This window comes from Metopolophium dirhodum, chromosome 1 (assembly GCF_019925205.1).
Source record: "Metopolophium dirhodum isolate CAU chromosome 1, ASM1992520v1, whole genome shotgun sequence".
Classification (NCBI taxonomy): domain Eukaryota; kingdom Metazoa; phylum Arthropoda; class Insecta; order Hemiptera; family Aphididae; genus Metopolophium; species Metopolophium dirhodum.
In genome coordinates, this window is record NC_083560.1 from 140,975,732 (window position 1) to 140,990,738 (window position 15,007).

The 15,007-nt window shown below is 44.4% G+C and overlaps 2 protein-coding genes across 2 annotated transcripts; one reads left to right on the forward strand and one right to left on the reverse strand.

The window, feature by feature from the left end:
• The first annotated feature begins 226 nt into the window (after positions 1 to 226).
• On the forward strand, positions 227 to 1,322 carry LOC132932885 (proteoglycan 4-like). Its single transcript, XM_060999233.1, has one exon. The coding sequence runs from the start codon at positions 594 to 596 to the stop codon at positions 1,320 to 1,322; it is 729 nt and encodes a 242-aa protein (XP_060855216.1). The 5' UTR covers positions 227 to 593.
• Positions 1,323 to 3,938: 2,616 nt separating this feature from the next.
• LOC132932886 (uncharacterized) lies at positions 3,939 to 7,009 on the reverse strand. Its single transcript, XM_060999234.1, has 3 exons — positions 6,807 to 7,009; positions 5,933 to 6,186; positions 3,939 to 5,056 (listed from the first exon to the last, which is right to left on the reverse strand). The coding sequence occupies exons 1-3, from the start codon at positions 7,007 to 7,009 to the stop codon at positions 3,939 to 3,941; spliced, it is 1,575 nt and encodes a 524-aa protein (XP_060855217.1).
• Between the last annotated feature and the right edge of the window lie 7,998 nt (positions 7,010 to 15,007).

Consider the following 15,007-nt stretch of genomic DNA (forward strand, 5'->3'; position numbering starts at 1 on the left):
GAATTTTTTCATTGGTAGTCTCTTACGCTGGTTCGGAAATTCGCCACAGGCGGCGCCCTCGGGTTTCTGTTTTATACTATAAGACTAGTAACGGGCAAACATAAATCTTGGGACACGAAACTACCCTCAATCCTATTTTCGATACGGAACAGGTGCAACGAACAGACATGCTACCCACCCGCGGTCCTTGTCCTCGGCAGAGAGTGCAAGAGACCCGAGACTGGGCGCTGTCTAAAGCGGCGCCGGTACACATCAAAAAAATACAGGAAGAGAGGGTAGAGCGGGAGAAACGTATTTTAGGCAAAAAGGTAGTGGTAAAACCAAGCACGAACACCGGCACACCGGTGAAGTTCGGCAAGGGCGACGTAGTCTACTACAAAGCACACCACTTATCTAAGGCACACAAAGATTTTCACGCCGGTTTCGCACCAAAGTGGTGGGGACCGGTAAGACTGGCGAAACAGGTCGGGAAAGGAGTCTTCCAAACCGACCAACAACCACCGCGGAAAATACATGTGTCATGCTTAAAACGGGCACCGATAGGCCAACATTAAATAAACAATTGTCTGTAATAATAATCATTTACAGACAACATGACCGGCCAACAGCAGGAGAAGTGGCAGCAGGTTGCCGAGCTAATCCAACGGCTGGGGCTGGTATCCGGTGGCCAGGATGAGCCACGAACAGCCGCCCAGGTCGCGAGGATGACTACCCGCCAACTCCTGCAGGACCCAGTGCGGGCGGCCATCTACAACCGGGGCTGGGCGGACCGTACGACGGACATTCAGCGGAGGTTGCGGCCACACCGACCACCATCAACGTCAACACCCGGCAGCCGCACACCGTCCTTGACAAGGCCACCACCCCCAGCAACGACACCTGCCCCCGTAACACCTGCGGAGCCGGCACCGGTACCCAGGCCAACGGGGGTACTCCCCGGCCCAACGGGAAGGGTGAGGACGGAGGCGCAGCAGGCAAGGAACCGCCGGAAATTCCAACAGCTGAAGGAGAAGAGGAAGGCCAGGGAAAGCGAGGCAAGCCAACAACGTCGGCTTGCCAAGCAACCCGCGCCAACCTCAGAACCGGAAGCAGCCGGCACGCCTCCGACCAACCCTACACCGATGGAGGTTGACAAACCGGCCTCCAAGGACGGCAAGTCCGAGGAGCCGGGACAACCCACCAGCCAGGAGTCGCCAGACCAATCGGAGTCCACGGTAGAAATTACCGAGACAGATTGGCTGGTGGCGTTCGAGGGGATGCCAGATTTGGACGAGCACCACTCGTACTACACTCCGGTAGGGTCCCCAAAACACCTTCAATAACACTCACAGGCGCGGGCAAGTCTACCTCAAGCGAAAGCCAGAGGTAGTACAAGCCACCCCGTCCTGATATGACACACGGACACCGGTACAAGTGTACCCCGTGTGACGGTTTGGCGGGGGAGTATGACGCGGTACGCAGCGGCCACCAGTACAAAGTACAGGTACCGCAGCGACCAGTCTACACTTTTCGTCAACCGCCACTACGGGCTACAGCGCGACAACGCCAACTCCCCCACCACGCCACAAAGGCACAAGGTGGGACGGGAAGGCGAGTCGCGTAGAACGAGTACCGGCCGTCGTAGACCTACTACTAGCAACATAACCCACGTCGTGAGCACAGCCACACGACCACAACCAGAGAGATATATATTTTCATATAGCCCGCCGTCATTTTGTTCTTTTTTTTTTGATATATTTCTTTGCTACATATATTTATATATCTACGTATACCCGGTACGGGGTAAAATAAACCCAACCGTCGACACCCGAAATTGTGTTTGTTTTTTTTTTACGCTCGAGTGTGCCACCCAATATACCACACCAACGACCGGCTCTCCGCGGACCACCTACCACCACCGTCGTAGCCGCGTCAAACCATTAAAGATAACTAACAATGGCTCTATAGATGATACCGTCTGGTGTTGTGATTGGTATTATTATTATTATATAATTCAAGTAAATGTAATTTTTTTTTGGTTCTGTAGACACAAAGCATTGCATTACAATGTGCATATGACGAAGAATCCCTACAACCGTTGAACGATATATTATGATGTTTTGATAAATAAATGTCGTGAAATCAAATTGTTAATGTCAACTCGAGTAGCTAAATATAATCATAGTGGACGTCTAGTGAATGTTATGAATTAATTTATATAATTATACAATTTAATCTATAATTTACAGAGTTGGTATTAGTATATTAGGTGATCAAGGTGATAACAGTGTACAATCGGTGTATTTAATTCGATTTATATTCGAATTACACATAAAATATTCAAAATTTAAATTATTATTATTATTATTATTATTATTATATTATATTATATTGTATCAGGTGGAGTACATTATAACTGTATAATATTATTTAAGAATGGCAAAGCGTGTTTCACATTGCCGAGGTGTTGAAGTTTACAATTTGAGACAGTATATTATGTGATCACGGTTAAACTTAGATCAGGTTATAAACCAAAATTTATATCTATTAGGTATATTAGTTAATTGGTGTACTTAATGTCATTGATGTTTAGTTAGATAAAATGTATAGATAAAATAACAAATTTAATTTAATAATAATAATACCTAAAGAACACACATTAAATGTTAAGTATATAATATAGCTAGTATACAATAGTAAAAAAAACTAAAAGTTATCGGTAAACGATTACAACTACCCTAAAAACCTAAAAAATAGTGAGTAAAATAATTCATACACACTGGACACACTGCTAAAAATGACATATGCATAAAATATTGTTATATGCTAATAATGATGGAATGGTAATAATTTTCAATGTAATACCTATAATAAAAATCTATCAATAATAATGTAGACCACCTATAGAACTCTCTGTATAGAAGTACATAATATAAGGTACAACCTACATATTAATTAATATATAATTATAAAAATCCTAAGACACTATTAAATCATTTATTAATTAACTATTTATTTAATTTATGTTTAATACTGTATGCAATAGAATGTTTATTGTACACAGCTTGAATGAAGACACATGAAAAAAAGGATTAAATGTAATATAAAATTATAAAATTAATATATAATATTATAAAAATCTTAAGACACTATTAAATCATTTATTAATTAACTATTTATTTAATTTATGTTTAATACTGTATGCAATAGAATGTTTATTATACACAGCTTGAATGAAGACACATGAAAAAAAGGATTAAAAGTAATATAAAATTATAAAAATCTTAGACACTATTGATGGGAATTATTAAAAATTAATAAATGATTTATTAGTTAACTATTTATTCAATTGATGTTTATTACTGTATGCAATATAATGTTTATTATACGCAGTTTGAATGAAAACACATGATATAACGCATTAAATGTAATAATAATAATAATAATAATAATAATAATAATAATAATAATAATAATAATAATAATAGTTTATAAATGTAGAAGTTCCTAAAGTTTTGCTCAACTGAATATTCTTATTAAAATGTAGTAATGTTTCATAAAAAAGTAAAGTTCTTTAATCATTAAAATTTTAGTTTTTAGCCAATGTCAAATCAAAGTAATTTTATTATTTCAAACTAAAACGTACATATTTAAAATTAAAAACAAAATAAGAGTAATACAATGGAATAAAAACAAATGTAATTAAGTAACAGAATTTTTAAATTTAAGATTTTTATGTGAATTTTAAAAATTGTCCAATTTAATATTTAAAATTCCTGAACATAAATAGTAGTAAATAATTCCTACACAAAAAACACACTAAATAAACATATACAATATATACAATATACTATTATAATCACTATACCTAAATTTAGAAATATGTAAATTATAAAATTAAGTTAAGACTCACTTGGCAATCTCATCCTGGTCCTGAACTTCAACGTCACACGGTCGTGTCACTTGTATATATACTTGTAGATATACATGACACTCTTTATGGACGTGCATATCTCGACGTTGATGTGTGCGTCATACTTGGCCAGAAGATAAGGGTTGTATGACACTACACACTCGTTACCAACCTCACGACCTCTCATAAGTACCACCCGGCCGTCATCCGGTCGGCGGTACTTTGGATGTCCGCCGTCCGCAACGTACACAGTCTCCTCTGCGTACGCTTTCGGGAAATCTTTGGAGCATTTGTTGTCCACCATGCACGGACACTGTGGATTGACTGTTCCACACGGCCCGTGGATCATGTGAGACTTGACGCAGTCGTGTAAGCGCCTGTCGATTGCGGGGTCCGGCAAGAAGGCGCAAACCACGTCGTCCACGTCCTCGGCTGTGCGGAACTTACAGTCCTCCGCCAGGATTATCAGTATATGCGCATGGGGCAGACCACGTTTCTGAAACTCGATAGTGTACACGTAAGCGCTGACATTACCAAACACACGATGTACAGTTATGTCACCTATTAGCTCCTGTAGCTTACTGTTGAACACTCTGGCCACCAGGTCCGGCCTGTCGCTTGCCGTGCTGTGGGCAGCCAGGTTTTCAGTGATCTCTGGCCAGCTGGGATTGCACGTAAACGTTATGAACAGGTCGGGTTTCCCTTTGGTACGCACTATGGTGATGGCGTCTTGATAATTCATCTTGTTGAATCGATCGCTACCCGTGAACGTCGACGGCAATATGACCCTACGCCCGACCGCCATGGGATCGATGTGGAGCTGTTGGTTCACATGGTCCTTGAGCCCTTGATACGCTTCGGCGAGGAGATCCCTCTGGTGAAAACGTTTGTAGTTCAGATTGTTCGACTCCATTCGAACATACTGGTCGCACACATACATCTGCAACAAGAACCGACCTTGATGTAATAAACTAAACAGTTCATGCCTTTGGTCGTTATTTCCCTGATATCTAACAGCCAAACGGTAGGACGCAAACTCTCTGATACTGTTGCGATTGCGGACATTGTTTCGTCGGTTGCCCGCTTGCAACATCACGTTATGCCAACCGGCCTCGCCGTACGGGAAAAACAGCGGATACAACATCGGATCCGAGTGACACGACCCTTGTGAAATGTAACGAATGGTATATATTATTTAAAGTGGAATGCTAAATCAACGATTTGTAGTAGCTGGGGGTTAGAGGATGGAGTTGTGACTGTGTTGTGAGTATATAACCGCAAAAGAAAGGTTATTAAAATATTAACTCTGATCTTTTTGTATTCCAAGGATTTATAGTGTATATTTGTAAGTGATGTCTGTTATGAAGTCCAAACAAATCATGAAATTAAGCACCGAAGTAATGTGACTATATTATGTTTGATTATTGATAAATTATATAGTACACTACATACAAATCATAACACGACTTATTGTCATACTATCACTACAAGATGAACATAATTTATAATGAATATGGTTGTAAGGAATTAAATATTGTTAATTTAACTTTATCTAATATTTTATGTATACATAGGTCCCCTAGCTTGAATAGCAATACCTGATCTATTATGATTAAATTATGTCCTGAATAGAATTCCTGGCCTGTCTATCTAACATTCTAATCACTGATAAATCTTTGAACGACACTTATTGTCGGAGATGCGAACAATAATATAATTATGCTTCATAGTCTTTCATCTGTTTATTTCGCAAAAAAAAAAATAGGAGACTGCTGCAGGATTTGTCAAAATATCAGTAAAGCTTATTAAAATAATTGTACCTCAGATTGTTAAAGTAATAGAATTTAATAGATTCATTCAAAAGAATGTCCAAAATGTAGTGTATACTTAATGTAAATTTAAAATCGCAGTGTCAGCTTTACTGTACAACAAAAACTATGATTCTATTTGATGGTGTTGATATTAATGTGCAATAAATATAGTGAATATAAGTGAACAATTTGAGACAGCTGTGTTTATAGGAAATAATTATTAACTAACCCGCTGGTATGGTTTGCATCCTGTGTTGCGGGTTGATTGGATTCGTATCGTAGATGACCAGATTAATGTCTCTTGGCGGACGACCCCCTTCGCCTACGAACACGGCCGCAACTTCGTTTGCGGTAGGCAGGTTGTTTCGCCCGTCGTCCCGGGCCGCATCTCGGACAAAATACATCGTCACTGGCCTAGGTCGCACACCTGCGGGATCGGCGTCGGCTAGGTCTCTTTCTGCCAGCCACACCTCACGCATGTTCCTGGAACAAATATAGACATGTATATTTTTATATTTAGACAGACTCCATGTAGAAACAAATAAATCATTCAGTGCATTTAACTCTATAATTGTATAATTAACATAATACATAATAATAAATATATATATTATAAATGTGTGTGAAGTGTAGTAAGCTTAGGAGAACACATAGGTTAGGTAATAACAATAAAACCTATACTTCATATAAAATATAAAAACGTCCCAGCCCTAAGTTATATTTAATGTTACCTGTATCATTCATAAGTACATATAACTCTGTTGGTAGCAGAGTAAAATTATAATAAACACATAAAATACATATAATATATAATATAATTTAAGTAATAAAGGTAAGAAAATTTTTTGCTTTGTATACTATTTTGAACGAACATTAAGTAATAACTGCAGTATATTGGTAGCTGTGAGTGTCTAATATCAACGTAATATCTAGTTTGACAGTTAACATAGTTAGTTTATTGGTTACAGTGTGTAATTTTTTTTGTTTTTTCTGTCTACTTTGAGAAAGGTATATGTAAAAGAAATTTACTCTAAGGGGCAATTCATAGTCCTAATGTTAATAAATACAATAAATTTATATCTTAATTAAAAGCCATTGCGTACGGATTTACGTCCCGCAGAAAACCGTCCAATAGTCCCATCACAACTACGGACAGTTCACGATGATTTCTCTGCAGAGCCATCCCAACGCGGCGGGCGTTGGCCTCTGCGGACTCGAGGAAATACAACTGACAGTAGTTGGCATCTACTCGGTCAACGGCCACGTCATTATTTATCCTCTGATAAGTTTGGCCTTGGATACACATCGTTACGACAGTAATAGTGACAAAGTGTTGAGGTCCACCATAATAAAATTTATACTCACCAAAGATGGCACTGCTGTGTGCAACAGACGGCGGCGATGTGCGTTTCCTACAGGGTAGTCACAACCCGGAATAAAGTGCCTTGAACACACCTTGGAGGTGTGGTTCACAGCAAAACCCTGGCCACCCACTCAAGACGACGACGCACGTCGGTTGGAAATCTAAAGGTGACATATTATTGATTTTATTACATTGATATTTGTTGTGTTAAATCGTAAATACCCGTGTATTGAAACGCCGTTGATGTCGTCCACGACTCCGCATAGAATGCAGCGTTTGACCATATTGAATAGCCTAAAGACATCACGAACAGGTTATAGTAAATTTATCAGATTTATTTATATAAGTAAAAAGTAAAATATACTAAATAGTAAATAATATGAAAAACTCGTTCAAAAAAAAAAAATCGTTGTAATCGAATATAACGACGGTATCAGTCTGTTATCAGTGTTGATGTATTTTTAGAATTAATAGGTATACACCTTACATTGTAATGTACGTAAGAGAAAATAGGAAAATGTGAAAAATGACATACCCAGCTCGTCGTAGCACACCTAACTGTTTGCGTAAAAATATGCTAAAGCGACTAAAAACATGTCATAAAAAAAAATAGTCACCGCAATGGTAACGCGCCGAAACGGCCAACGGGCTTACGTCGATCAGAGCAACTGATAATTGTCAATACGAATGCGGCTATAAAAAAGTTAAAAAAGTACAATGAAACTGAGGTGTCAAAAACAAAAAAAGCGACGTGGTCAAAATAACGGAAAACCATGTGTGTGTAGGTAGTTAAACAACACGCGCTACCGCGAATACACCTGTGTGCGGAAAAGGTAATCTGAATATTATGATGCCTATCTTGACTTGTACTCACCGGTATGAAAAGCGCCCAAAACAAAGCACACCAAAACACAGAGAAAAGCTCTAAACAACAAACTCTATCACTTTATAGTTTTTTCTGTGTTCGTAAATGTGCTTTGCGAGACCGCCGGTCACGAGATGACGTTGGATGACACGGACGCGCACCGCGTCGCTAAAGTTGTCCCCCGCACACCACCACACCGCCGAGGACGAATGCGTATAATCATAATCTACTGGTCATACTGTAACAACTACGTGGTATTGCAGTGATATATTGCACACACACACACACACATACCCACAAACACACAATATACACATACTTATGTATATTAATTACGCAAAACAACCACAACAAATATTATAGTGTGTATATTCACGGACAACATTGTTGAAAGCACATACTGCTCGTAGGTAGCTATTGAATCAACTCGACCAACTATCTCACTTTAAGCTGTAATATAAAAAAAAATTGTATTACTGACTAATGAATAATATATTTTAACCTAAGCAATAAATACCGAAAAATACCTACCTGTGGAATTAATAAATCCACACTTCTAAATATATAATAATATAGTCCATCATTTACCAACTGACTTCCCTGTTAATCGATATATATATGTATAATATGTCATAATATAACGTAGTCAAATATAATAATTGTATATAAAGTCAACAGCACATATTATTGTGTAATAGCTTAAAAATACAAACTACCTACATACTGTTTAGGTACATTTTTAATATGTTGTCGTATTATACATCTGAGTTAATTTTACACGTAAATACACAGGCACACTAATGATTATCAATTATCATTCTTAATTACTATTCCATAATTACAAATTACCTTTCGTTGAGTGTGATAGCAAAAGATAAATTACGAAAAAAAAATTCCAAATTAACACGGCCGCCGCAAATTATCTTCAATCCCGGCGTCCGGCATCGAAACCACGACCCCGGGTCATCCGCACCGACGCCTTACCTACCTACCTACCTACTGAGTTGATAACTGGTGTCGAATCTATGACTCTTAAGCCGTTTCAACGTCCCGGCGAATGACGAACGCGGTCCCAGCGTCCGCAGAGGGCTTTTGAGCCAGCGATCCCACCGCTTTGGGCAGCGGACGACCGGCTCCGCCACCCTCGGACGTCAAAAACGCGATATTCGCGAAAAAAAATCGAACCCTCCGACGCACGTATTTATGCCTGTAATAGTAATACCCACTCGACGGCGGCGATATAGGCACTCGGCTCTCGGCGTCGTCCCGCGGACCCGGGACTTGTACCGGACGAAGTACGGCCGCGCGCGGCCTATAAATTTAGCGGGGAACGGGAATAAGTCTTCGACGGGGAGGTCCGACGTCTTCAAAAGAGGTGAAACTCGAATTTAAAAAAAAAAACGTCAAATTTTCGTCAAATCCGTATATCACGATAAGGCGAAAGTGATGGCGAAAGGAAAATGACAAAAAAAAAAACGCGAAAAAAAAAAATTCCGAAATATCACGGCCGCCGCAAATTTACGAAATTCCCGGCGGCCGGCATCGAAACCACGACCCCCGGGTCAACCGCACCGACGCCTTACCTACCTACCTACCTACCGAGTTGAAAAGTTGTGTCGAATCTATGACTCTTAAGCGGTTTCGCCGTCCCGGCGAATCGCGAACGCGGTCCCGGCGTCCGCGGAGGGCTTTTGAGCCGGCGATCCCACCGCTTCGGGCGGCGGACGACAGGCTCCGCCACCCCCGGACGTCGAAAACGCGATATTCGCGAAAAAAAATCGGACCCTCCGACGCACGTATTTATGCCTGTATATAGTAATACCTACTCGACGGCGGCGATATCGGCGCTCCGCTCTCGGCGTCGTCCCGCGGCCCCGGGACTCGTCTCGGACGAAGTACGGCCGCGCGCGGCCTATAAATTTAGCTGGGAACGCGAATATCGCGTCGACGGGGAGGTGAGACTTTCGAGAGAGCGGCGAGACGCGACTTTAGTCGAAAAAGTCGGAAAAATCGGTAAGACGGCGACGACGCCGCGCTTTCCGCTATCGTTCTCTACGCCGCGGCGCACTAAAATATTCGAGTACGGCCGCGCGCGACCTATAAACGTAACGGGGAACGCGAATGAGTCGCGAACGGGGAGGGCGGACGCCTCGTTGAGGGCTAAAACTCGAATCCTCGAAAAAAAAAGGCAAAAAACGCCCGCGACGGCGGCGCTCGGTTTTCACGTAACGGCCTACGCGGCGGGCCCGCCGGGAAAAAATTACGGCCGCGCGCGGTACGTAAATTTACCGGGGAACGCGAATAAGGTCCGAGCGGGGCCGCCCGGGGACCCCAGGGGGGGGTAAAACTCGAAATGTGAAGAAATTTTGAAAATATCGAAAGAAATCGCGAAAAGTGATAAGAAGGAGTGATAACGCGGCGACGGCTCCGCCGCCGCCGGGAGACCGCCCGTCGAATTTTTTCATTGGTAGTCTCTTACGCTGGTTCGGAAAATCGACATAGGAGGCGCCACACGGGTCTTCGTTTTATACTATAAGACTAGCTCTCCGAGCGTCGCTGGGGGAGACCCCCAGACCCCCCGTGGTTGGTGAGGAGTGTTGTCGATGTCGGATGCCGCAGTGGTCTTGTGGTCTGGTCGTCAACCGAAGCCGACGCGGTGTATGGGTGATACAGAGGTCTAGTGATAGGGATCTGTGAAAAAATTAAGTGATAAGGATTTTAGATTTTGATAAGAAAAGTGGATTTATGATAAGTATGGTGGATTTGTGATAAGGATTTTGGATTTCTGATAAGGATTCTGGGTTAATGATAAGAATAGTGGATTGTGAATGGTGGACAATGTGCGACAACTGGGTAACTTCGTCAGGTATGCAATCCGACTGCGTCGAATCGCGGACAGCGTTCATTACTGTCACCGAGAACGGAAAAATTAATTACTTGAAAAAAAATTCAAAACATTTCGGGCTTCTATGCAAATCATATAGCAATCGTCTTTTAAGGGTGTCTAGCAGGTCAGTCACCTCAGTGGTCCGAGTAGGCAATCCGACTTCGTCGGATAGCGGACAATGTGCGACGGCTGGGTAACTTCGTCAGGTATGCAATCCGACTACGTCGAATCGCGGACAACGTTCATTACTGTCACCGAAAACGGAAAAATTAATTACGTGAAAAAAATTCAAAACATTTCGGGCTTCTATGCAAATCATATAGCAATCGTCTTTTAAGGGTGTCTAGCAGGTCAGTCACCTCAGTGGTCCGAGTAGGCAATCCGACTTCGTCGGATAGCGGACAATGTGCGATGGCTGGGTAACTTCGTCAGGTATGCAATCCGACTGCGTCGAATCGCGGACAACGTTCATAACTGTCACCGAAAACGGAAAAATTAATTACGTGAAAAAAAATTCAAAACATTTCGGGCTTCTATGGAAATCATATAGCAATCGTCTTTTAAGGGTGTCTAGCAGGTCAGTCACCTCGGTGGTCCGAGTAGGCAATCCGACTTCGTCGGATAGCGGACAATGTGGGACGGCTGGGTAACTTCGTCAGGTATGCAATCCGACTGCGTCGAATCGCGGACAACGTTCATAACTGTTCATAACTCCCCGGGTCATCCGCACCGACGCCTTACCTACCTACCTACCTACAGAGTTGGAAACTGGCGTCGAATCTATGACTCTTAAGCCGTTTCGCCGTCCCGGCGAATCGCGAACGCGGTCCCGGCGTCCGTGGAGGGCTTTTGAGCCGGCGATCCCACCGCATCGGGCAGCGGACGACCGGCTCCGCCACCCTCGGACGTCGAAAACGCGAAAAAATCGGACCCTCCGACGCACGTATTCATGCCTGTATATAGTAATACCTACTCGACGGCGGCGATATCAGCACTCCACTCTCGGCGTCGTCCCGCGGCCCCGGGACTCGTCCCGGACGAAGTCCGGCCGCCCGCGGCCTAGAAATTCAGCGGGGAACGCGAATATCACGTCGGCGGGGAGGTGAGACTTTCGAGAGAGCGGTGAGACGCGACTTTAGTCGAAAAAGTCGGAAAACTCGGTAAGACGGCGACGACGCCGCGCTTTTCGCTATCGTTCTCTACGCCGCGGCGCTCTAAGATATTCAAGTACGGCCGCGCGCGGCCTATAAATGTAACGGGGAACGCGAATAAGTCGCGAACGGGGGTGAGACGTTTCCAAAACAGTTAAAACTCGACTTTTCGAAAAAATTATCGAAAAACGCAGGCGACGGCGGCACTCCTATCGCACGTCGTCTCGGCCGCGGCGGGACGGGCCGAGACAAAGTACGGCCGCGCGCGGCCTCACAATTTAACGGGGAACGCGAATAAAGTCCGAACGGGGCCGTCCGAGGTGCGCGAAGGCGTTAAAACACTAATTTTGAAGAAATTTTGAAAAAATTCATCAAAAGTGATAAGGCGGAAGTGATAGCGAAAGGAAAATAACGAAAAAAAAAAACGTGAAAAAAAAATTCCGGATTAACACGGCCGCCGCAAATTATCTCCAATCCCGGCGGCCGGCATCGAAACCACGACCCCCGGATCATCCGCACATACGCCTAAACCTACCTACCTACCTACTGAGTTGAAAACTGGTGTCGAATCTATGACTCTTAAGCCGTTTCGCCGTCCCGGCGAATCGCGAACGCTTTCCCGGCGTCTGCAGAGGGCTTTTGAGCCGGCGATCCCACGGCTTCGGGCAGCGGACGACCGGCTCCGCTACCCCCGGACGTAAAAAACGCGATATTCGCGAAAAAAATCAAACCTTCCGACGCACGTATTTATGCCTGTATATAGTAATACCCACTCGACGGCGCCGCTCTCCGCACTCGGCTCACGGCGTCATCCCGCGGCCTCGAGACCCGTCCCGGAGGAAGTACGGCCGCAGGCGGCCTATAAATTTAGCTGGGAACGCGAATATCGCGTCGACGGGAAGGTGAGACTTTTGAGAGAGCGGCGAGACGCGACTTTAGTCGAAAAAGTCGGAAAAATCGGTAAGACGCCGCGGCGCTCTAAAATATTCAAGTACGGCCGCGCGCGGCCTATAAATGTAACGGGGAACGCGAATAAGTCGCGAACGGGAGGTGAGACGTTTTCAAAACGGTTAAAACTCGACTATTCGAAAAAATTATCGAAAAACGCGGGCGACGGCGGCACTCCTATCGCACGTCATCTCGGCCTCGGCGGGACGGGACGGGACAAAGTACGGCCGCGCGCGGCCTCACAATTTAACGGGGAACGCGAATAAGGTCCGAACGGGGCCGTCCGAGGTGCGCGAAGGCGTTAAAACACGAATTTTGAAGAAATTTTGAAAATTCGTCAAAAGTGATAAGGCGAAAGTGATGGCGAAAGGAAAATGACAAAAAAAAAAACGCGAAAAAAAAAATTACGAAATATTACGGCCGCCGCAAATTAACGAAATTCCCGGCGGCCGGCATCGAAACCACGACCCCCGGGTCATCCGCACCGACGCCTTACCTACCTACCTACCTACTGAGTTGAAAACTGGTGTCGAATCTATGACTCTTAAGCGGTTTCGCCGTCCCGGTGAATCGCGAACGCGGTCCCGGCGTCCGCGGAGGGCTTTTGAGCCGGCGATCCCACCGCTTCGGGCGGCGGACGACAGGCTCCGCCACCCCCGGACGTCGAAAACGCGATATTCGCGAAAAAAAATCGGACCCTCCGACGCACGTATTTATGCCTGTATATAGTAATACCTACTCGACGGCGGCGATATCGGCGCTCCGCTCTCGGCGTCGTCCCGCGGCCCCGGGACTCGTCTCGGACGAAGTACGGCCGCGCGCGGCCTATAAATTTAGCTGGGAACGCGAATATCGCGTCGACGGGGAGGTGAGACTTTTGAGAGAGCGGCGAGACGCGACTTTAGTCGAAAAAATCGGTAAGACGGCGACGACGCCGCGCTTTCCGCTATCGTTCTCTACGCCGCGGCGCTCTAAAATATTCGAGTACGGCCGCGCGCGACCTATAAACGTAACGGGGAACGCGAATAAGTGGCAAACGGGAAAGGCGGACGCCTCGAAGAGGGCTAAAACTCGAATTCTTGAAAACAAAGGCAAAAAACGCGCGCGACGGCGGCGGACGGTTTGCACGTAATCGCCACCGCGGCGGGCCCGCCGGGAAAAAAGTACGGCCGCGCGCGGTACGTAAATTTAGCGGGGAACGGGAATAAGGTCCGAACGGGGCCGCTCAGGGAACCCCGGGGGGGTAAAACTCGAAATGTGAAGAAATTTTGAAAATATCGAAAGAAATCGCGAAAAGTGATAAGAAGGAGTGATAACGCGGCGACGGCTCCGCCGCCGACGGGAGACCGCCCGTCGAATTTTTTCATTGGTAGTCTCTTACGCTGGTACGGAAAATCGACATAGGAGGCGCCACACGGGTCTTCGTTTTATACTATAAGAAGACTAGCTCTCCGAGCGTCGATGGGGGAGACCCCCAGACCCCCCGTGGTTGGTGAGGAGTGTCGTCGATGTCGGATGCCGCAGTGGTCTTGTGGTCTGGTCGTCAACCGATGTCGGTTATGAGTGTTATGATAAGAACGGTGGATATTGATAAGAAAAGTGGATAAGTGATAAGGATTTTGGATTGCTGATAAGGATGTTGGATTAATGAAAAGAATGGTGGATTTGTGAGAAGGATAGTGGATTAGTTAACCGGAGAGCTGTAAGTTTTTTACTGCCTTCAAAAACGCAAAATCAAGTAATAGAATTCAAATATTTCGGATAATCATATAGCCACCTCGATTTATTTGGGGTTTGGCGGGTCAGTCACCTACCTCGACGTTAGACTTATATGTCTCGGCAACAGGTATGCAACGTTCAAAACGTGAAACGTGAAACGTGAAAAAAATTGTAAGACATTTCGGGGGTCCATGAAAATCATATAGCCGCCGTCTTTTTATGGGTGTCTAGCAGGTCAGTCACCTCGAATGACGTTCGCCGTAGTAATAAGGGTAGGCAATCCGACTGCGTTGAATCGCGGACAACGTTCATAACTGTCACCGAAAACGGAAAATTAAGTCATAAAATTCAAAACATTTCGGGCTTCTATG

Bases quoted from the DNA above. Each gene is read 5' to 3' on its own strand.
- LOC132932885 (XM_060999233.1), top strand. From the start codon at position 594: ATGACCGGCCAACAGCAGGAGAAGTGGCAGCAGGTTGCCGAGCTAATC.
- LOC132932886 (XM_060999234.1), bottom strand. From the start codon at position 7,009: ATGTGTATCCAAGGCCAAACTTATCAGAGGATAAATAATGACGTGGCC. The intron at 6,187-6,806 runs GTACGCAATGGC...TATTTGTTCCAG, and splicing joins TTTCTGCGGGACGTAAATCC to GAACATGCGTGAGGTGTGGC. The intron at 5,057-5,932 runs GTTAGTTAATAA...ACATTTCACAAG, and splicing joins GATGCAAACCATACCAGCGG to GGTCGTGTCACTCGGATCCG.